This window comes from Moschus berezovskii, chromosome 9, assembly GCF_049115385.1.
Source record: "Moschus berezovskii isolate FMDL1 chromosome 9, NW_MosBer_1.0, whole genome shotgun sequence".
NCBI lineage: Eukaryota > Metazoa > Chordata > Mammalia > Artiodactyla > Moschidae > Moschus > Moschus berezovskii.
This window is the reverse complement of record NC_142468.1, coordinates 101180959-101203315: the sequence shown is the minus strand read 5'-3', so window position 1 is coordinate 101203315 and position 22357 is coordinate 101180959. Positions and strand designations below refer to the sequence as shown.

The 22357-nt window shown below is 38.5% G+C and overlaps 1 protein-coding gene and 2 pseudogenes across 1 annotated transcript; 1 reads left to right on the top strand and 2 right to left on the bottom strand.

Moving 5' to 3' along the window:
* LOC148776704 (GTP-binding protein 10 pseudogene) overlaps positions 1-14439 on the top strand; it is a 68212-nt pseudogene extending 53773 nt beyond the window's left edge.
* LOC148776705 (olfactory receptor 11H6-like) lies at positions 1277-2686 on the bottom strand. The gene is made up of 2 exons (XM_088840224.1): positions 2639-2686; positions 1277-2335 (listed from the first exon to the last, which is right to left on the bottom strand). Exons 1-2 carry the CDS (start codon positions 2684-2686, stop codon positions 1277-1279), a joined length of 1107 nt encoding a protein of 368 aa, XP_088696350.1.
* Positions 14440-14582: 143 nt separating the features above from the next.
* LOC148776703 (olfactory receptor 11G2-like) lies at positions 14583-15541 on the bottom strand (annotated as a pseudogene).
* Positions 15542-22357: the final 6816 nt, after the last annotated feature.

Sequence of the window (22357 nt, the reverse complement as noted above, 5' to 3'; positions counted from 1 at the left end):
AGCCAAAGTCAGCTTCTGTTGTAAGCAAGTAAGAAACCTGTTATAATTACATCATAGTAGATTTGCCGTAGAAAGGTGCAGTCTCAGTAATCTGCAGAGAGCAAAAAGAAACTAAACCCTTCTGGATTGGTTGGTGCCTGGAATTCTCCTCTGATTTTACGGTGATCCAGCAGCCTCACTACTTAGCATATTCTATTACAGAAAATATTCCCCAAAGTCAGAATAACTTGGAAGAGGGCTTTAAAGCCCTCTTTACTTGTTGTGTGCAAGTAAGAACCCTGTTTTCTACATAAAAACAGAAAACAAATTGAGGTCTGGTTTGGATTGCACATTGTCGGTCAAATCATAAGCTTTTTCTTCACTATATAGAAGAAAATTTACAAACCAACGCCTCCCCCAGAAAAAGAAGTTTTGTGCTACAGTTTAAAATATGATACATATTGTTGAACACATGAAACTTACATAATGTTATAAACCAATGTTGCCTCAATCAATTTTTAATTAAAAAAATAAGATATGAACAATTCAGAGTACAAGCGGATGATCAGGTCAAGCCGAAAAATTTATATCAAGTGCTGACTGCCTGGAAGTAGCTTATATTTAATTGGCAGAGTCTGTTTTCTGGTTTCTCATGCTTCTTTTCTGTTAACAGTAAATGTTCCTCTACTTAAAGCTTGGAAGGTGCAGAAACGCAGTTTTGAGTAAGAATACTTAATGATTTGGCACATGTAAATGTGTGCTTGCCTTTGTACTCTCTTCAAAGTTGGACCAAGAATATTCCTTAAGAAGAAACCGTATAAATTCCTATTTTAATTTGCTACATACTGTGTGTAGCTCATCAGTTTTAGGTAGTAAGGAAAACACAAGTGGAAAACACTACTGTTTCAGTGACAGATATTGAGTCCTTGATCTTATAAATTGATTGGCTTTTTTTGTGAGCATAGTAAGTTGGTGCTATTTCTCAATTATAGACAACCTTATAATTGGAAAAGCAAAATAGTTGATAAATTTAAAGTGCATAAAACAGTATTAGGATAAAATCCAAGACACAAGTTGGAAGTATGAGTCTTAGTTTTATATATACCAACTTGATTATATTAGTTTTAGGACTACAAAAAAAATCTTTAAAACATCAATTTATATTAATACATTGGTGAATAAAAACTCCATGAAACTTTGCTGCAATAGACCTTTGGAACTGTGGGTATTTTATTTTGAGATAGGATGAGAGTTTTTTGGTGTGTGTAATGAATCATACTTTCATGAGATTAAGAAGTCAAATACTCAGACATGCCCAGAAAAGAATTTTTTTAAATGAGAGAAATTCTGAAATCTTGAGAGAATAATAATGTAAAAATGTATATCGTTTCTCTGTATTTTTAGAAAATTCTGAGGCACAGAGGACTTTCCTCAATTCATCTTTCATATCTTTGTTCCGGAGGCTGTAGATCAGAGGATTAAAGAGTGGGGTTGCCATGCAGTAAAACAGGGTCACAAATTTCTGTGTCCCAGGATGGCTCCTGGAGCCTGGACTCACGTACATCACCATAACTGAGCCACAGAACAAGGAAACCACCAAGAAATGGGAGGCACGTGTAGAAATAGCTTTGTTCCTGCCTGAGCCAGCTGGGACCCGAAGTACAGCTCGCAAAACTAAGGTATAGGACCCAAGAATGTAGAGGAAACTGATGAAAATGATAAGCGAGCTTACAGTGGCACAAGTTAGAGTAGTTTTTGGAACGGGGGCATAGGACAGTGCCAGCAATGGTCCCAGGTCACAGAAAAAATGGTCAATGACATTAAGGCCACAGAAAGGCACCCGGGACATAAGAACTGCAGGCATCAGTATTGATAAAAAGCCACCTGCCCAGCAGAAAACCACTAATCGGGCACAGAGTTGATAGGTCATGATGGTGGGGTAATGCAGAGGTCGACAGATGGCAAGGAACCGATCAAAGGACATCGCAGATAGAAAGTAGCCCTCAGCTGCACACATGGAGAAGAAGAAGTAGGACTGGAGCAGGCAGCCAGCATAGGAGATGCTCTTGGTCTGGGAGATGATGTTGGCCAACATTTTGGGCACATCAGAACTGACATAGCAGATCTCCAGGAAGGAGAAGTTAGCCAGGAGGATGTACATGGGTGTATGGAGCTTCCGGCTTGACCACACAGCACAGATGATGGCTGCGTTCCCAAGGAGGGTCAGGAGGTAGATGAGGGAGAATATGACAGAGAGGAGGATCTGGATCTCCCTGCGGCAGGGGAAGCCCAGGAGAATGAACTCACTCACAGACCCAGAGATATCACTGGCTTCTGAGAGGTGCATTCTTCTGATCTATGAAGGGAATCATCATTAGATTAGCCATTTCTTTCTCTTGAAAAGTCATTTTTTAATTTTCTGACTTCTGTTTATTCCTTTAATGCACTTTTGTGAAAGGGCTCCATATGGTTCTGATTTTAACTCATTTCCCAATGATCTAGCTTAGTCCAATGAGAGCAGATTTCTGAGAACCCCAGCCAATATGTTACTATATGCTCCCACAGCGCCCACTGTAACAGTCTCCATTTTTTTCAGAGTACAAATTTCACTGACATCATATAACATGGAGTCCAGATTGTTTTCTATGTTTGCATTTACCTTAATTCTTCCTTGATGTAAAGTTCCATAAGATACACCCTCATACATCCATGTAATTTCTTTTCTCCTCATTGCAAAGAAAATTTTATTTAGAATTTTGGAAAATTCTAAGAAAAATCAAAGTTCAAATTAATATGGTAACACATGATAACTAGAGTTATTGTGGTGATCATTTTGTAGTGTATGAAAATACTGAATCATGATCCTGTACACCTAAAACTAATATAATATTGCAAGTCTATTTTATTTCAATTAAAAAAAAATGGCCTGGCAATATTCATAGCAGAAAAGTGGAATTCAAGGCTTGTCTTCAATAAGACAAAGAGAATCATTTTATATGAATAAGAGGTAAAAGATGAATGAAAAAATATTAAAGCTTGTCATGTTGTAAAAAAATAATAAATTACTATGAAGTTGAATTAGGTCAGTACAAAAAGAGTACCTTACTATGTTGTCAGTTAACATTTTCTCAGGCTATCTGTCCTGGATGGCTCTGTTAACGGAAGCAGGGTGCTGAAGACATTGCCACAAATTCCATTTTAGACAGTACCTATTAGTTTCTTAGAGCTGGTATTTAACTTCTACTTGCTGAGCCAACAGCTAAACTGATACAGAGAAAAAAGGACCTTCGTTGGCTTCTCTTCTTTAATTAGGAGATCCTGGCTCTCAAATAGAAAAACAGCAAGAGGCAGATGGAGAAAACTTGTCTCTTTGCTTAGATGGCTGCAAAAGTATATTGTGCATGTACTACAGCTTTTCCTCCTTGACCCAAATTCTGATTTATGATAAAGAAGAGTTTTAGCAAGGCTGCTAACAAAAGCTGGAAATCACCATCTTTGACCTGCCCTGCGTCCTAATTTTTGGCACTTTTATGAAAGTGAAAGTCACTCAGTCGTGTCCAACTCTTTGTGACGCCATGGACTGTACATCCATGGAATTCTCCAGGCCAGAATACTGGAACGGGTAGCCTTTCCCTTTTCCAGGGGATCTTCCCAACCCAGGGATTGAACCCAGGTTTCTGGCATTGCAGTCGGATTCTTTACCAGCTGAGCCAAAAGGAAAGCGCAAGAATACTGGAGTGGGTAGCCTATCCCTTCCCCAATGGATCTTACAGACCCAGGAATCGAACTGGGGTCTCCTGCATTGCAGGCGGATTCTTTACCAACTGAGCTATCAGGGAAGCCCTCTGACTTGAACCAATTTCTGAACATTTTTTAAAAATTTGACGTCTAAGGTAGTGAGCAAAGAGCACCCGCTGTTATGTATGAAGCATTTATTGTGACCATCACTTAACATTCATTATCTCAATAAATTCTCCTCCCTCTGCTTTCCAGTTCTAGAGCCTTAAGAAAAAACACCTTCACATTTCTAAATGTAGCGCTGAATTTTACTGTCACTCTGAGCACGTTGATTCTAAAATCCAACTTTTTCCCCTACACAGATGTCAGCTATGTATGTATTAGCTGTGTTTCCTTATTGTGTTTTATTCAATTTGTTCATCTGCCACTTGCCTATATCAAATTTCCACTTGTGCATGTGGAGGACTAGCCTCAGGAAAGCTGTGTTAGTGATTGAGGCTATATACTATAGGAAAAGATTATTTACATATTTCTCACTGTCTCTCTCTATAGGATACATCAGATACATCACTAAGATGGTGAGGCGGGTATCTTCCAAACTAGCAGCTTCCATCAAATGCCAAAGGGAGATCAAGTATAAAAAGAGTTTTGTGTTCATTCAGAAAGACCAACAGATGGATGAGTTGAAATGAACTATAAGCTATACATCCCAGGTGATGGGCTCATTGGAGAAAACTTTGACTGGAAATTCAGTGATTGGAAGGGATGATATGATGCTTTAAATCAGAAGTAGACAACCTAAATTTTCAATATTGGATATTTAGCTAAAATATGTGTAGTAAGAGCCATCACACTTTTTACTGTGACCATAATTTTACTTATACAGTTGAACTGGCTATGGTGGGTAAATATAGAGTTGAACTGACTGTGGTGGGTAAGATTGTGTGTAAACAGGGCAAAGAAACTTGATAAAGAAAGAAAAATAGTGGAATGAAGGTGGGTTGCAGGGGTGTTATATTTTAATGGGAAATCCCCCTTCACTCACGGTCAGAATCAGTGTAAACCCACCTCAAAATTAAGGTAAGGATAAGAGTATTTGAGGAGGAGTCTTTGGTGTTTTAACATAGGCTCTTGAATGAGCAGACGTTAATCAGAATTCAAAGTAAGAAAAAGGAAAATGTCATCAGAAAGAAAGAGAAAGAAACAACAAATTTTCTTTCAGATTTTTATCTGTAATACAACTTGGTACTCTCATGAATGTCTTCCTTCCTTTCCTGATTAAAAACTCCTCTGTTCCTGCCTCACTGTTCTAAGTTCAATTCACCCAGGGCCCTTCTCTCCCTGCCTTGGGTCACTGTGGACTCTACCTGAGACTATATGTTGATTTTTCCTTTCACTGCAAATACAGGAATTCTTCAGTCTTAATTACACTTAATGAAAATAAATATCGATTCCTTACAAAAGTTTTATCTCCTTTGAAGTGATATGAAGCTCATTAGCTTCTATCATTTCTTTACCTGAAAAATAATGCCAAACAGAGAAGTGTCAGCTCAAAATTTCCTGATGGGATTTTTGAACAATTGTATGCTGGACAGATGTGATTCTACCAGGAATAATAAAGATTTTGTAAAAAGTTATATATCAGTTGATATATTACCTTGTTTATCATATGAAATATATTTATAAATAAAAATCCAAAGGACCGTTCACAGCCCTCTTTCTGTAGCAATAATACACACAGTGGACATTGCAGCAGGCAGTTGAGGGGCTACCACTGTGCCCTCTTAAAGATCCTAGATGAAGAATTTGGGGGTCCTGGTGACACTCTGCCACACTTTGAGCCTCACAAAGGATTCTCTTTAACTGCAAAAAAACAATAAAATGCCAAGAAACTCTCCGTTTTACTATGTATACCTTTCTGGCCACATACTGTCCCTAGAGGCCATCCCTCAGGAGCAGCAGGGACAATCAGAGGGCATCATTCAATCCCCAAGTGTGTTTTACTTTCAGTGTCGTGCTCAAAGCTGAAAAGGCCTTCCTGAATCCATCGGTGAGACTGTCACCTAGTAATGGCCCCTCTAATTTGCTGCTCACCTGACACCCACAGACAGGCTCTGGATTTAAAACCAGCTCCATATTGGATATCACCAGTTGCTTTAAGGCTCCCAGAGCTCCCCTGTTCGCATATGTGTTTCTGCAAATGACATTGAAAGTTCACTTTAACAAATTCCCAGATCCTGAGTATCTTCCTGTGGGAGCATGCTCGGTTGCCCAGTTGTCTGACTCTTTATGATCCTGTGCACTGTAGCCCACCAGTCTCCTCTGTCTGTGGGATTTTCCCAGCAAGAATACTGGAGTGGGTTGCTATATCCTCTTCCAGGGAATCTTTCTGACCCAGGGATCGAACTTGTATCTTGCATCTCCTGCATTGGCAGGCAGATTCTTTACCACTGAGCCACTGAGGAAGCCCAAGTCTCTTCCCTATGACCCACTAAAAAGGTAACCTCCCTGCCTATCTTTATCAGTCTGTACAGCAGTGTTAAAAGTTGGTCTGCATTCCCTGAGTAGACTTTTGGTGGCAGGAACTGATTCCCAGTGAAATTGTACAGTGGCTTTCAATCCTCATGAGAATAAGAAAACCTAGGGTCTCACTTGTTCAGAGCCTCCTATCATACCCTCAACCACAAGGATTTTATGTCTTCTTATGTTTTCCAATTATCTTCTCCTGTCTCAATGGATATAAACACTCTACCCGGTTTTTATTGTGTTTAGGTGATAGTACCTGCTATTTGCTGATTACTATGCCAGCAGATTTCATATGTGTTATCTATTATATATGTGTGCATGCTCAGTTATAAGTCATGTCCGACTCTTTGTGACCCCATGGACTGTACCTGGCTGGGTTCCTCTATCCATGGAATTCCCCAGGCAAGAATACTGGAGTGGGTTGTCCTTTCCTCCTCCAGGTTATCTTCCCAACCCAGGGATTGAACCTGGGTCTCCTGCATTGCAGGCAGATTCTTTACCACTGAGCCATGTGGGAAGTCCTATCAAATACTTGTAAATCTCATTAAACTCTTTTGAATACTGTCTTATCCTTTTAAAATGATTGAACAGAAGCCCACAGAGGGTAAGAGTTTATATTTGGCTCTAACTCAACTTGGTTTATCTTTTCTACATATAGGGTGACTGGAGTGAAAAGTTATATCTAATCTTCCCATGGCTTCTACCTGTTATTCTTTCCTGGTCATTGTTATGTCTTTCTATCCCTCTGGGAAAATTCTATTAATCTTGTTATTTTGGCTTCTTGGCTTCCTTAAGTAGTTTTACTTCAAACACTATATTTGAGAAGGCTGTTCAGAATCTGGTTTATGGCTTAATATCTTATTTTATCTTTGATACAACAAATTTGTCTGAAAAATGATTGCTATTGTGAACAAAGATTTGTTTAAAATAGTTATTGCCCATAAGCAGCTTTCAAGGTAATGAGCTACTTTGGCAAAAGTTCCAGCAAAAATCCCATTCAAGGACAGAACTTTAATTCTTTTTTATTCTTTGCTGTGTAAGCAGACACAGAGTAGTCTTGACAATGAGGTGCATTTGAATTCTCGGTAATACTGTTCCTGCCTGAAAACTCCCATGGACAGAGGAGCCTAGCAGGCTATAATCCATAGGGTCGCAAAGAGTTGAACACAACTGAGTATGAGCTTGCAGTGCCTCCCAGCAAGGTAGGGGTCAGACCAGATTCAGATGTTACTTCTGTTCGACTCTCTATTTCTTGTGCTAGACTCCATCTTTCTTCTCCAAGCTTTAGTTATTTTAGCACAGAGATACCAGGTGTCCAAAACCAGGCAGAAAGTCTCTAATCCAAGCTGACAAAGGCAGCAATATTGGAAGTAGCCCACTCACTCTGTTTGATGTTCACTAGTTCCAGCAGAAAGCAACCTGGGGGAAAGATAATTCTGAGTTAATAGTGACCAGGTCCTTTTACTGTAGCCCTGCTTCCTGTTGCTTCTTCTAGTAATGACTTAGAAGGATTTTCCATTGGAAGCACCAGTGATGTATCTGCAAGTCATAGAATCACTTATACTCTCACATTGTGTTTGGAGACTCATCTTTAAACTCCTCCCTCAGTGACTTGCTTATAAAAACTTCTTTTCATTCTTTGTTGCTTTGATGATGACTGTCTAACCTTTTCAAACATTTTGTTACTGATAATGTATATTGTCAGTATTTCATTAGCATGTAACCTTCCAAATCAGTTCTTTCCCTTTTTAACTCCAGAAACACCTCAGAAACCAATCCTCTCAGATAGGTCAATTGCCTCAAGAAAGAAAGCCATCCTGGTTCCGGGCAAATTGGACCTTCCCAGGCACTCTTTTTGTTCCAGGCAGGATATTGTGGAAGGTAGGCAGCTAAGCCCCAAGGACTGTGTTGAACCAGGTTCAGCTTTGGGCAATATGGCCCAGGATACCAGGTCCCTCTCTTGGCACAGCCTTCCCCAGGCCATACATTAGGACTCTTAGTGTTGCTGTGTTCCTTGTGAATTTGGGCAGAAGAGAGAAGTGGCCGAATACATATACTTGTGACTTTATACTTGACTTTAGATCGATGATATCCAAACTGTTGGAGATGATATAGGTAGTGCTTAATTTCACCATTCTGCTTCATTTGTTCTCGCCAAACATGTCCTGTACATTAAATAATGAATTTTCAAATGAAAGCGAATTTAACTAATTCTGAGAATTTTCTGGTCTTTTGAGAGTCTCCCATGCAACTTTGATATGACTGCTAATCTCAGACAAGAGGTGGAATCCCTGACTCAGAAGAAGTTGGGCAGAAATAGAATTTTAATAGGCTTGAAAGCAGGCACCTGGCACTGGCTCGGAGAGACTCCAATTATGTAAAAAATGCGTTACACCCATATCTTTCCTCACTCCCTCCACTGTTCCACCCACTTCATATTGTCTTTAGAGCACTGTTTTGTGATTTTCTTTTTCTCCTCTTGGTTTCTTCCCAAATGCTGATTGATTTAATCAGTTGATGGACATGAGTTTAGGTAAACTCCGGGAGTTGGTGATGGACAGGGAGGCCTGGCGTGCTGTGATGTATGGGATCGCAAAGAGTCGGACACCACTGAGTGACTGAACTGAACTGAGGAACATAAATCATTTTATGGTTACAGCGTAATATAAGTAGTTCTCTCTTGTTGGACATTTAGATTGCTTTGCAAGTTTTTTCTATTACAAACTATTCTGTGATGATGTTCTCTTACAGTGAATTAGTATAAGTGTATTAGCTGATCAAAATGTATATATAATTTTAAGACTTTTCTTTGCCATATTGCTAGATTGCTTTCTAAAAGTGTTGCCCTAACTTAGTCTAACCAGCAGATAGTGAGAATGCTCATTTTCCTCACATGTGAAACACACACACACATACAGCTTATTATAATTCTGTCTAAAAATTACCATTATGAATATTTTAAAGTAATGTGTCATTATTTTAATGCGTATTTATTTAATTAGTAATTTGGTTGAGTCTAAGAAGTGTTTCTTATCATTTTGCCTTTTTTTCCTTTTCATTTATATATATAACATTTTTCTAATCATGTGTTCATTTTTCTTGATTTAAAATAATTTCTTATAACATATTTATATTTTCCATTTTTGATGTTTTACCTATTCAATACATGTGCATAGCAATTTTTTGAACCAAAGCTATTTTTTATGTAGTCACATATGCACTCTTTCTCTTAATGGTTTATACTTTGGTTTTATGCTTAGGAATATATTCACATCTTGAGATTACATATTGATAACATATATGATGTAGAATTGAAAGATGTCTGATTTTGTGAACAGAAAATGTGTGCAATTATCAACAGGGAAACACAACCAGTCTCCAGTACTTGTAGCAATTTCAGAAAGGATAAATTTCAGAAGGATAAACCCCTTCTCCATAAAGGAAGGGGTTAGTGTAATCAACTTGCCATCAAGTGGCTGGCTCTAGTGACTTCTGAGACACTCTGAGGCAGAAATTTGAAAGATATGTGGTGGTTTTGAAGTGGGACATTGTTCAGTTCAATTCAGTTCAGTTCAGTCGCTCAGTCGTGTCCGACTCTTTGCGACCCCATGAATCACAGCACACCAGGCCTCTCTGTCCATCACCAACTCCCGGAGTTCACTCAAACTCATGTCCACAGAGTCGGTGATGCCATCCAGCCATCTCATTCTCTGTCGTCCCCTTCTCCTTCCTCCCGCCCCCAACCTTTCCCAGCATCAGGGTCTTTTCCGGTGAGTCAACTCATCGCATGAGGTGGCCAAAGTATTGCAGTTTCAACTTTAGCATCAGTCCTTCCAATGAACACCCAGGATTGATCTCCTTTAGAATGGACTGGTTGGATCTCCTTGCAGTCCAAGGGACTCTCAAGAGTCTTCTCCAACACCACAGTTCAAAAACATCAATTCTTCGGCGATCAGCTTTCTTCACAGTCCAATTCTCACATCCATACATGACCATGGGAAAAACCATAGCCTTGACTAGACGGACCTTTGTTGGCAAAGGAATGTCTCTGCTTTGTAATATGCTATCTAGGTTGGTCATAACTTTCCTTCCAAGGAGTAAGCGTCTTTTAATTTCATGGCTGCAGTCAGCATCTACAGTGATTTTGGAGCCCCCAAAAATAAAGTCTGACACTGTTTCCACCGTTTTCCCATCTATTTCCCATGAAGTGATGGGACCAGATGCCACGATCTTTATTTTCTGAATGTTGAGCTTCAAGCCAACCTTTTCACTCTCCTCTTTCACTTTCATCAAGAGGCTTTTGAGTTCCTCTTCACTTTCTGCCATAAGGGTAGTGTCATCTGCATATCTGAGGTTATTGATATTTCTCCCAGTATGAGTTAAAATTCATGTAGAACTATTCAGTACAACTGTAGCTGAAAAAGAAGCTTACCGAAAGTATCTGCTACAATAAACATCTGGCTCCATTACCATTTACTAGTGTGATATTTGGGAAATTCCTGAACCTCACTAAAACTGTTAATTTTCTAATTTTTTAACATAGTGTTGGTAATAACTTGCTCCAGAAGGTTGTTATATGTATAAAATAAATGCATATTATATGTATATAATAAATGAAGTGACTGTTCTCAAATTACTCAGTGTGATAACAGTTCCATCAGGTGATTTGGGAGAAAATAAAGTTATTTTGTCAAACTTGGATAAAATTCCATTTCAGTACATGATTTTTGGAGATTTATAATACTTACAATGTTTTGAAGACTTCATGAATTTGCTTACTTTGGTGTAACCCTTTACTTGCTTTATTTAAGAATGGCACTTAAAAAAGCTGAGCAGACAGTTTTTCTCCTTTCCTATTAACTTCACATGGATTATTCCTAGAAAAGCATGTTGGTAAATTTGGAGATAGTTTACATAAGTGGTTTAGCTCAGGATCAGCACTGATAAATTCTTAGAAATAGTAGGACATGTAATTGAAATAAAGGAAGTAGCCTGCAAGGCTGACCTCTGTATGAGAGGAGGTAAGAATTTACTTTATGATTTGGAATGAATGTCCAAATGGTGAGACTGGTCCAGATGGTGAGATTGAGGGAAGTATCTGAGGGAAGTGGTAAAACAAGAGATTGTTTATTGAGTAGATAGACTTTGCTTGTATCCTTGTAAATAATCTCCTAAAATAAACTAGACAAATTTGAAGTTTAGATTTCACTATATCCTTAATTCATAAAGTCCTGAATTAAGCAAAAGTTACTAAAAAACTTGAATTTTATTTCGTTTTAATTAATTAATTAATTTCATTCCATTTTAAGTGTCAGCAGCCTGAATTACGAGGTGTTTCTGATACGTAAAGTGTGAGATGCAAAAAGCCTAGTTAATTATTATCGCAAAATCGGTTACAAATGCAGAAACCACACACCTTTGGAAGCAACAGTACATTTTATTCACTACACATTCTCATCTCTTTTCCCTATCTGCTTTAAGAAAGCTAGATGACTGTAGGGTGAGCAAACCATAAGCACCCAGAAGGAAATAATAGTTAAAATAATCAGGGAAACAGCATCTTATGTTAAAGATATTTTGGATGATGTTCTTAATTAAGCATTTTTACTTAGGTAGATAATTTGTCCAGGCAATTGTTCACCCATTCAGTCCACTTTGTGAAATAGGACAGAAAAAACTTGCTATAGAACCCCCAGAAATTCTGACCGTCCTTGTCCAGACAACCTCAGATTCTTGGTTCTTTCTTAAAGGAAGTCCAATTACAGTTGTACTTCACTTTGTGGAATAGATGATTTTCTGAAGGCTATAAATGTGGCTCCCTAAATTACACTTTATTTCTCTGTTATATTCTTAGAATCATCTTTAAAAAATACGTGCTAGTGGTGAAAATAAAATGCATAAACAAACCAACATTTGTAACTATATATTTTAAAAAGATCTTTAGACACATTTTAGATAATACTTAATATGTCACATGGCAAAAATACCGAAATAAAATATGGTCCTACAGCATGTCAATTGACACTGGATTTGCAGCAAAGAGAGAAGTCCTGACTAATGCCCTTTACATTTAGCATATATCTTAACTTTATTGAATAAACACGAGCCACTAAGTTCCTAATTCTTATTTTGAGTACTTTCTGACTTACTACTTAATATGCACCTAAGGCTGTTTGTTTCTTTACGATCCTTAGAGTAGAAACAGGAATTATTCTTTGGAAGAGAGTAAAAAGATCACACCTGTACGGCTGTACTTTTTTCATACGGTAATCCTTACATTCTGTGACTACCAGTGGAGAAGATGTTGCAGTGTAAATACCAAAACAAGTTTATGAATCCTCTTGAATCCTTATATGTTGCTTCAATTCTGAAACACAAAGCAGATTTATACTTCCTTTTAGAAGCTTGGTTATGATGACAAGTTCAATTTTCTTAAGACAATTTTATTTCTTAAAAATGACTAATCCGCTTTGCAGGCATGGTGCGCTGCAGTTGCATGCTGTTCAGAAAGTATGGAAACTTCATTGATAACCTGAGACTCTTCACCAAGGGAGGAAGTGGTGGAATGGGCTACCCTCGTTTAGGTGGAGAAGGTGGAAAAGGTGGTGACGTCTGGATTGTAGCCCATAACAAAATGACTTTAAAACAACTTAAGGATAAATATCCTCAGAAACGGTTTGTGGCTGGAGAAGGAGCAAACAGTCGAGTTAGTGCACTGAAAGGCTCCAAAGGGAAAGACTGTGAAATTCCTGTCCCTGTGGGTGTTTCAGTAACTGATGACAGTGGTAACGTTATAGATTCCCAAATGCTGGAAAATCCTCTTTGCTAAGTAAGATTTCTTATGCAAAACCTGCAATTGCAGATTATGCATTTACAACAATAAAGCCTGAACTCGGAAAAATTATGTATAGTGATTTCAAACAGATATCAGTAGCTGATCTTCCTGGTTTAATAGAAGGAGCACATATGAACAAAGGAATGGGCCACAAATTCCTCAAGCATATAGAAAGAACTAAACAACTGCTTTTTGTTGTTGATATTTCTGGATTTCAGCTTTCTTCCCAAACTCATTACAGAACTGCTTTTGAAACCATAATACTGCTTTCAAAAGAGTTAGAGTTGTACAAAGAGGAACTTCAGACAAAATCTGCACTCTTAGCAGTAAATAAAATGGACTTGCCAGATGCACAGGATAAGTTCCATGTACTGATGAACCAACTCCAGAATCCTAAAGAATTTTTGCATTTATTTGAAAAACACATGATTCCAGAGAGGACTGTGAAATTCCAACACATCATCCCCATCTCTGCAGTTACTGGAGAAGGAATCGATGAACTAAAGAACTGTGTAAGGAAATCTCTGGATGAACACGCCAACCAGGAAAATGATGCATATCATAAGAAGCAGTTGCTTAATCTACATATTTCCAATACAATATCTTATAGTGAGCCACCATCAAAGAATGCTGTTTCTAGTCCTAGAATGGATGTAACTTAAATATATGAAAAGTGATACTGAAATTGTGTTCATTTGAAAGCTCTTTGACATTTTTTAGAATGTTGGTTGTTACTAACCTGCTGTATATACCATCATTCAAGAACCATATTTTTAAAGATGTTTTGTAGTTAAGTTTGTCAACAGATAAAAAAATAACCAAGGGTTAAAAATGACAGTTTATAATGTTATGGCCATCCACGTGTAATAACATCCTATAGTATTCTATCTGTATGTCTCTGCTGCTGCTGCTGAATCACTTCAGTCGTATCCGACTCTGTGTGACCCCATAGACGGAAGCCCACCCGGCCCTGGGATTCTCCAGGCAAGAACACTGGAGTGGGTTGCCATTTCCTTCTCCAATGTGTGAAAGTGAAAGTGAAGTCGCTCAGTCGTGTCCGACCCTTAGCGACCCCATGGACTGCAGCCTACCAGGCTCCTCTATCCATGGGATTTTCTAGGCAAGAGTACTGGAGTGGCTCTAGTGAGATAATTTTTAAGATTATAAAACAGGGTTCCTTATGAGCAACTAGGTTTTATTTGTTTGTTTTTGAGTTTGTCATTACCTGGTTCTCCTAAATTTGTAATAGTTCTTTTTTTTTTTTTTTGAACAACCTCAAACTCCTGATTTTGAACATATTCACTGATAATAAAGATCACTGATAATCAGCAAAAAAAAAAAAAAAAGACTAATCCATCATGTAGTGGGTGACTTTTATGATAATAGTAGGCTTTATTGTAATAGTTCCTTAACCAAAAGTATTATTAAATTTTCTAGAAAACCATCCTGTTCGTGTCTTATTCAGATAGCTTGTGTTGCAACTTAGTTCACTATGACTTCTGATTTATGTTTTAAGAACAGATATTTCAGCCCAAAAGACTTTCCTTAGAGCAGCCTTCATCTCACTGTTCCTGAGGCTATAAATTAGAGGATTGCAGAGGGGTGTTATTACAGAATAAAATAAGGTCACAATTGTTTGCACTTTCACTGGGTGTCCTGATCCAGGACTAACATATATCACCATAACAGAGCAAAAAAACAGAATTACCACAGCCAGATGAGAAGCACCAGTGGAGAAAGCCTTGCGTTTGCTGGCTTCTGAGGGCATCCTTACCACAGCCAGAATCACCAGCACATAGAAGCAAAGGAGGAAGAGAAAGGTGCCAGTCATGAAAACAGCATTGAAAGTAGAGTAAATGAGTTGTGTGGTGCTGTCTTCAGAACAGGACAGCATCATCAATGGGACAGGATCACACATAAAGTGGTCGATGATATTTGGGTTGCAAAAGGGCAACTGTGAAATGAGAACAACAGGGGTTAGGAAGAGAATGAACCCACAGGATCACCCAAAGATGATGATGGCAGTGTAGAGCTCTTTAGTCATGATGCGTGGGTAATGCAGAGGATGGCAGATGGCAAGATACCTGTCAAAGGCCATGATGCAAAGGTAGAAGCCCTCGTCACACCCAAAAGAGAACAAGTAGGACTGTGCAAAACAGCTCACGAAGGAGATGGACTTGCTTGAGGATAGAAAGTTGGCCAACATATTAGGGACGGTTGTGGTGACATAACATATTTCCAGGAAAGAGAAATTCCCCAAGAAGATGTACATGGGCGTGTGAAGGTGCTGATCCCACCGCACATCTGTGTTCCACATCAGGGTCGGGATATAGGCTACTGAAAAGAGCCCGAAGTAGAGGAGCTGCATTTCTGGGCTTGAGGGAAAGCCCAGCCCAGGAGGATTAAGTGGATAACAAAGTGGGTGGTTTCTCTGCTGGACATATTCATTGGTCTGGAAGACATGGGATGACAGAAGTTACTTAACTTTAACACAGTATACTGATTCTTCCTGAAAAATCCTAGTTTCGTTACCAGTTTGGGTAGATTAAGTAATAAACAATGAGTTTTATTTTAAAGCACCCAAATGGTGATCATCATAACCTATTGCCCAAGAGTATGATTTCATTTGATGATGTTGTTTAATCACGTAGTCATGTCTGACTTTTTTGCTACCTCATGGACTGTAGCCCACCAGGCTCCTCTGTCCATGGGATTTCCCAGACAAGAATACCGGAATGGGTTGTCATTTCCTTTTCCAGGGGTTCTTCCTGCATTGGCAGGTGGATTCTTTACCACTGAGCCACCAGGGAAGCCCTTCATTTTGATAGGATGCAAATAATCATATAAATAAGAACATGGTTTGGCACAATCATTAAACTAGATTGGGATATTGGATAACACTTAAGTGTAAAATTTGTAATTCAGAGTAAGTCACTTAACTTTCTGTGTGTTTTACCATAAAAAAGAATAGTACACACAAACCAGCATATGTGGAATTTCTAAAATATTATGTAAAACTAATTTTTTGTAATTAGTGATATTGATAATAATAGCAAATGAAATTTCAGAAGGTTCTATCTCACTGAGATAACAAAGAAAGAATACAGGGAATATTTCTTTTTGTGCTTGTTTATGATATTGTTAAGTAATGATGAAAAGGGCCTCTCTGGTACCAGCACAGGTGGTATATTATATGACTGTACTAAACACGTTTGGCGTATAAGAAATGTGTTTTCTCTGTCCGGCCTGTTGGATTCAGCTCCACAGCACGAGAAGAGCCCTAACCTTTGGCACCTGAATACTGAAAATTTTGATATACTCTCTAGTGAACTTGAGAACTAGATATGCCACTTGGGGCAACGGACCTTAAGGAGAGCAACGACTCAGAGTGACTGATGGACCTTAAGGAGAGCAACTACTCGGAGTGACTGCCCTGTTGAATGTGACTAGACTTGGCCCATTTTGCTGCAAAATAGTTGTGACATAGAGAAAAGATTTTGATTTGTGTGCGTGGCATTTCCATTATTTTCATAGCTGCTTTCTATGTTTGGTCTCGTTTTCTCTTTTTTATGCATAACCTCTGAAACATTTTTATACTCATTCTAGGCATCTTCTATTGAGACAATCTTGAGACATGGAATATCTTTCTTAACCATTCTTGCTCCCCTCTTCCCCTAGTTTGTAATTATCGAATCAAAGCTTCATGTCTTGCTTTCTTAGAAGCCTACTGTTGGCTATCATATTTGGAACCTAAAGTGAAAGCACAGCTATTTATGTATTCTCATTGCTCATGGGGCTTTATAGATTTTATCAGGTCTGAATGCAAGCTGGTAGCCAATCTGTTTGTTTCTCATAGCAATCACATTATATCAGGGGGCACACAAGTGCTTCTGTGTGTGTGTGTGTGTATTTTGTCATCAAAGACAGTCTTCTTTGATCTATTGCAATTGTGAAGCAAGATTTGTAAAAGAAGATTATTTAAGATTTTTATCATGAATAATTGTATGATTTTTCTCAATTGAAGCTTTTGTACAGTAGCTGAGAGAGAATAAATGTCATCTTGTCTAGAAACTCAAGCTATGGAGCTAGTGAATCTTGGCTTGTCACTATAAATGAGAGGGCCTTTCACTTAAGAACATATAAATTGTACTTACACACATACAGTGAATAAAAATACGCAGGAAAAAGAGAAAAATCATAACATTAAGAGGCAATTCATATGAATAAGCTTCAAAATTACCCTTAGATGTCCACAAATTATTCTGCTGCTTTTATTGAAGAAAAAGCTCAGCTAACACACATCATAGTGGTAGCTTCATAACTCATTTGACTGAATTTTTAAAACTCATTTAATTTTTGTCTTTTATATTGCAATGTGTGTCTTGATACCTTGAAACCCTGTTTGATGATATTGAAATTCCTCATTTTTACTAACAAGGACTTCCCCGATGGCTCAGCAGTAAGGAATCTGTCTGCAATGCAGGAGACAGAAGAGATGTGTGTTCAGTCCCTGGGTTGAGAAGATCTCTAGCAGGAGGAAATGCCAACCCACTCCAGTATTCTCACCTGGAAAATCCCAAGGACAGAGGAGCCTGGTGGGCTACAGTCTATTGTATTGCAAAGACTCAGAGATGACTGAGTGACTGAGCCTGCAGTGCAATGGCACCCTAACAGTGGCCAGTCAAATCAATGTCAATACTCACCCTGTTTGGGTCTCCTGTTACAGTATTTCTTGGGAATACTAACTGTATAAAGTCACAATCCAAAGGATATCCTACAAATGCAAGAAACAGGAAGCATACAGATGCTGAATGGTGTTTTATCACTTAAGGAAGATACACAAAATTAGTGAGCTTGAGGGCAATATGTGGGTTGGAGAGCTGTGATATCAGAGTGGAATCAGAGATTTGTCATATTATTTCTACTGAACAAAAAACAAAATTCATTATAATATTGGTAATAAATCCACTTCCAGTAATTGACCGTTATACATTTTAAAAATAAAATCCCCAAGTCTCTCTGTAAACAATACCCATTAGTATTTTAAAGGAATCAGAAAATTAGGTGTATTTCCCAAAGCTCAGGAAAATAATAGAAAGTTGATATTTTAAAATTCTCTGTCTGAATTTTATTGTAGTCAGATATTTACATTTAGAACAAGAAGTAAACACTTGTCAGCAAATCCATGTATGCAAAAATCTCAGCATTTGAAATAGGGCATGCAAAACTTTAACTCACTCCTTGGATGTGTGCCAAGAAGAAAAGTCAGAGAGGGGAAATAAAATATTCCCATAGCATGTGAGGGACTTCTGATGAGATGGCCGATCCAGTTTGTAACCTGTCATGAGAAGCAAAGAGTGAATTTTAAAAGAGTTTTTCCTCCCCAGCCTCAAGGGTCATATTTAGATGAAAGCCCAGATGAAGGTGCTGTCTAAATTCATTTCCTTGCATCATGGCCTTTTGAGATTTGGGAGCCATGCCCTGATATTTTGAAAGTATTTGTTCAGCAGATAAGATGGGTTTTGAATTGTCTTTATTTACAATGAAATCCAAGTCCTGCTGTTCCTTGAGGAATAGCGCACTTGCAGAGTAAGTTCTTATCTTCTCTTGAGCTTCCACTAATCAGGTTTTGCAAAAGTTTCCTGGGGAATAATTAAATAATAGCAGTGTTTGCTGTAATAGTTACAATAAAAAGATGTACCATTTGACTCTCTTTCTCTTTTAAAGAAAGAGAAAAACAAATTTTCCTCACTAATATTCTCAAATTTTTTGTTTAGAGACATTTCAGCTGTTATTTTATAATAGTCATTGCAAAGTTGCATTTTCAGGGCTAAGACTGGTATAGGGTTATTCAAGTAAGCAATTGTTTATTAAGTGCTGAACAGGCAGTAAGGATACAGCCTGTTTTTAAAAACAGAAAAAAAATTTCCTGCCTACCTAGAACAATTCAATTGAGGTTGGGGAGCAACAGAAACTAAACAAAATCAGTAAGTGAATAACTGAAATATTAACTTTTTCTTTTCATTCAAGAAAAATGAAACATGGAAGTGGGACGGATTATAAATGGAGTAGTGCTGAGGCAAGCACAACAGGTAGGGATTAAAAGTGGTCCACGCGCAGTTTGGGAAAAAGAAACTAGAGACAGAATTAAAGTTTTAAAGATGGGACTGAGGGGCACTTTGGGGCCTCATCACTTTTATTTAGTGTCTTGGCAAGCAGAAAGTATCTGTTGTGTTACAACGATGTCATTCTCCTGTATCCCCAGTCACGTTTCCCGTTTATTGATTACTTTAAGCTATCTTTGTTATTTTCTTGTACAATGGTTATCACCTAGCTGGAGGTCATAGACCCGCATATACCTTAGGAAAACATCTTAGTGTGTGCACAAGCAGTGTTCTGAACTTGCGCTGACCCAGCGTTCCAAGTTCCACACTATGTTTTTCCTTAGCTTAGCGGGGTATGACGACCCCAACTAATCAACCCAATGTACTTTTATTTGGGTTATGCTGTATTGCTATATTTAGCTTTTATTCTTTTCCCATGGTGAGTTTCTCATGGCTTAGCCAGAGCAACAGGTGGGTTGACTATTAACCCCTGCGGGGTAGGACTTGTAATTTTAAATATGGTTTAAAAGAAAGCCTATCAGAGAACTTAACATTTGAGCAGAAGCTTGAAAAAAATGTGGGAAAAATCCAAGAGGAGATTGAGAGAGTTTTCAGACAGAAGAAACAGCTAATGCCAGGAAGAAGAAAAGGAGTACATTTAGCATGTCAGAGGAAGAGCAGTGAGGGCAGTGTGCTGGAGTAGCATCAACTGGAGAGATGACCACTTTCTAGCACCCAGTTCTATTGTCTCTATTTCATCTTTATGCACTTCTGTACTTCACTGTACTCTTTAAGGGCTTCCCAGGTGGTGATAATGGTAAAGAACCCACCTGCCAATGAAGGAGACATAAGAGACGTGGGTTCGATCCCATGAATGTGGGTTCCCTCCAGGGAAGACCCCCCTGGATGAGGGCATGGCAACCCACTCCTGTTTTCTTGCCTAGAGAATCCCATGGATAGAGGAACCTGGCAGGCTACAGTCCATAGGGTTGCAAAGAGTTGGACACTACCAAAACAACTTAGCATGCACGTACTCTTTAAATTCTTTTTCAGATTTATTGAGATATAATTGACATATTACAATGTATGAGTTTAAGGTGTCAGTCAGTTCAGTCACTCAGCCGTGTCCAACTCCTTGCGACCCCATGAACTGCAGCACACCAGGCCTCCCTGTCCATCACCAACTCCCGAAGTCCACCCAAACCCATGTCCATCGAGTCAGTGATGCCATCCAACCATCTCATCCTCTGTTGTCGCTTCTCCTCCTGCCCTTAATCTTTCCCAGCATCAGGGTCTTTTCAAATGAGTCAGCCCTTCGCATGAGGTGGCCAAAGTATTGGAGTTTCAGCTTTAGCATCAGTCCTTCCAATGAATACCCAGGGCTAATCTCCTTTAGGATGGACTGGTTGGATGTCCTTGCAGTCCAAGGGACTCTGAAGAGTCTTCTCCAACACCACAGTTCAAAAGCATCAATTTTTCGGTGCTCAGATTTCTTTATAGTCCAACTCTCACATCCATACGTGACCACTGGAAAAACCAGAGCCTTAACTAGATGGACCTTTGTTGGCAAAGTAATGTCTCTGCTTTTTAATATACAGTGTATTAATTTGATACACTTATAAACTGCAAAATGATTACCTCCATAACATTAGCTAACACCTCCATCCACTCACATAATTACTGTTTTTCTTTGGTGGCCAGAACATTGAAGATCTTCTCTATCAGCAAATTTAAGTATTTAATTCAAATTGTTGACAATAATCACTATGATGTACATAAGATTCTTGAGTTTAACTTTTTAAGATTTTAAATGGAAGTGATATAATGCAGTATTTGTCTTTGACTTACTTCACAAAGCACAATACCCTCAAGGTCCATCTGTGATGCTACAAATGGCTAGACTTCTTTCTTTCTCATGGCTGAATGATATTCTACCATATATATATATATCATATCTTCTTTATCCCTTGGTCTGTAGATGGACAATTAGATGTTTCCATTCTTGGCTATTGTCAAAATTGCTGCAATGAACGTGGAGGTTCAGATATCTCTTGGAGATAATGATTTCATTTTCTTTGAATATATACTCAGAAGTGGGGCTGCTGGATCATATGATAGCTGTATTTTTAACTTTTTGAGGAACCTCCACACTGTTTTCCATAGTGGCTGTACCACTTTGCATTCCACTAATAGTGCACAGGGATTCTTTTTTCTCCACATCCTTCCAAACACTTGTTATCTTTTGTCTTTTTGATGATAGCTGTTCTAATAGGTGTGAGATGATATTTCTTGGTTTTGGTTTGTGTTTTCCCTGATTATTAGTGATGTCGAGCACCTTTTTATGTATCAGTTGACCATTTTTATACCTTTCTTGGAAATACATCTATAAATATCTATTTAAAATTTGTTACTTTTTTTCTTGAGTCACATGAGTTCCTTTTATATTTTAGATATTATCAGGTATATGGTTGGCAAATATTTTCTTCTATCACATAGGCTGCCTTTTCATTTTGTTAATTTTTCATCACAGTACAGAAGCTTTTATTTTAGATGTAGTCCCACTTGTTTATTTTTGCTTTTGCTGCTTTGTACAGCACTGGCAGACCAATGCCAAGGAACTTATTTCCCATGTCATCTTCTATGTTTTACAGTTTCAGGAATATCAGGTCATATGTGTATATATATATGTGACCAGCCTAGACAGCATATTAAAAAGCAGAGACACTACTTTGTCAACAAAGGTCCATCTAGTTAAGGCTTTGATTTTTCCAGTAGTCATGTATGGATGTGAGAGTTGGACCATAAAGAAAGCTGAGCTCCGAAAAATTGATGCTTTTGAACTATGGTATTGGAGGAGACTCTTGAGAGTCCCTTGGACTGCAAGGAGATCCAACCAGTCCATCCTAAAGGAAATCAGTCCTGAATGTTCATTGGAAGGACTGATGTTGAAGCTGAAACTTCAATACTTTGGCCACCTAATGCGAAGAGCTGACTCATTTGAAAAGACCCTGGTGCTGGGAAAGATTGAAGGCAGGAGGAGAAGGAGATGACAGAGGATGGGATGGTTGGATGGCATCATCAGGAGTTGGTGATGGACAGGGAGGCCTGGCGTGCTGCAGTCCATGGGGTCTCAAAGAATTGGACATGACTGTGCAACTGAACTGATCTGAATTGA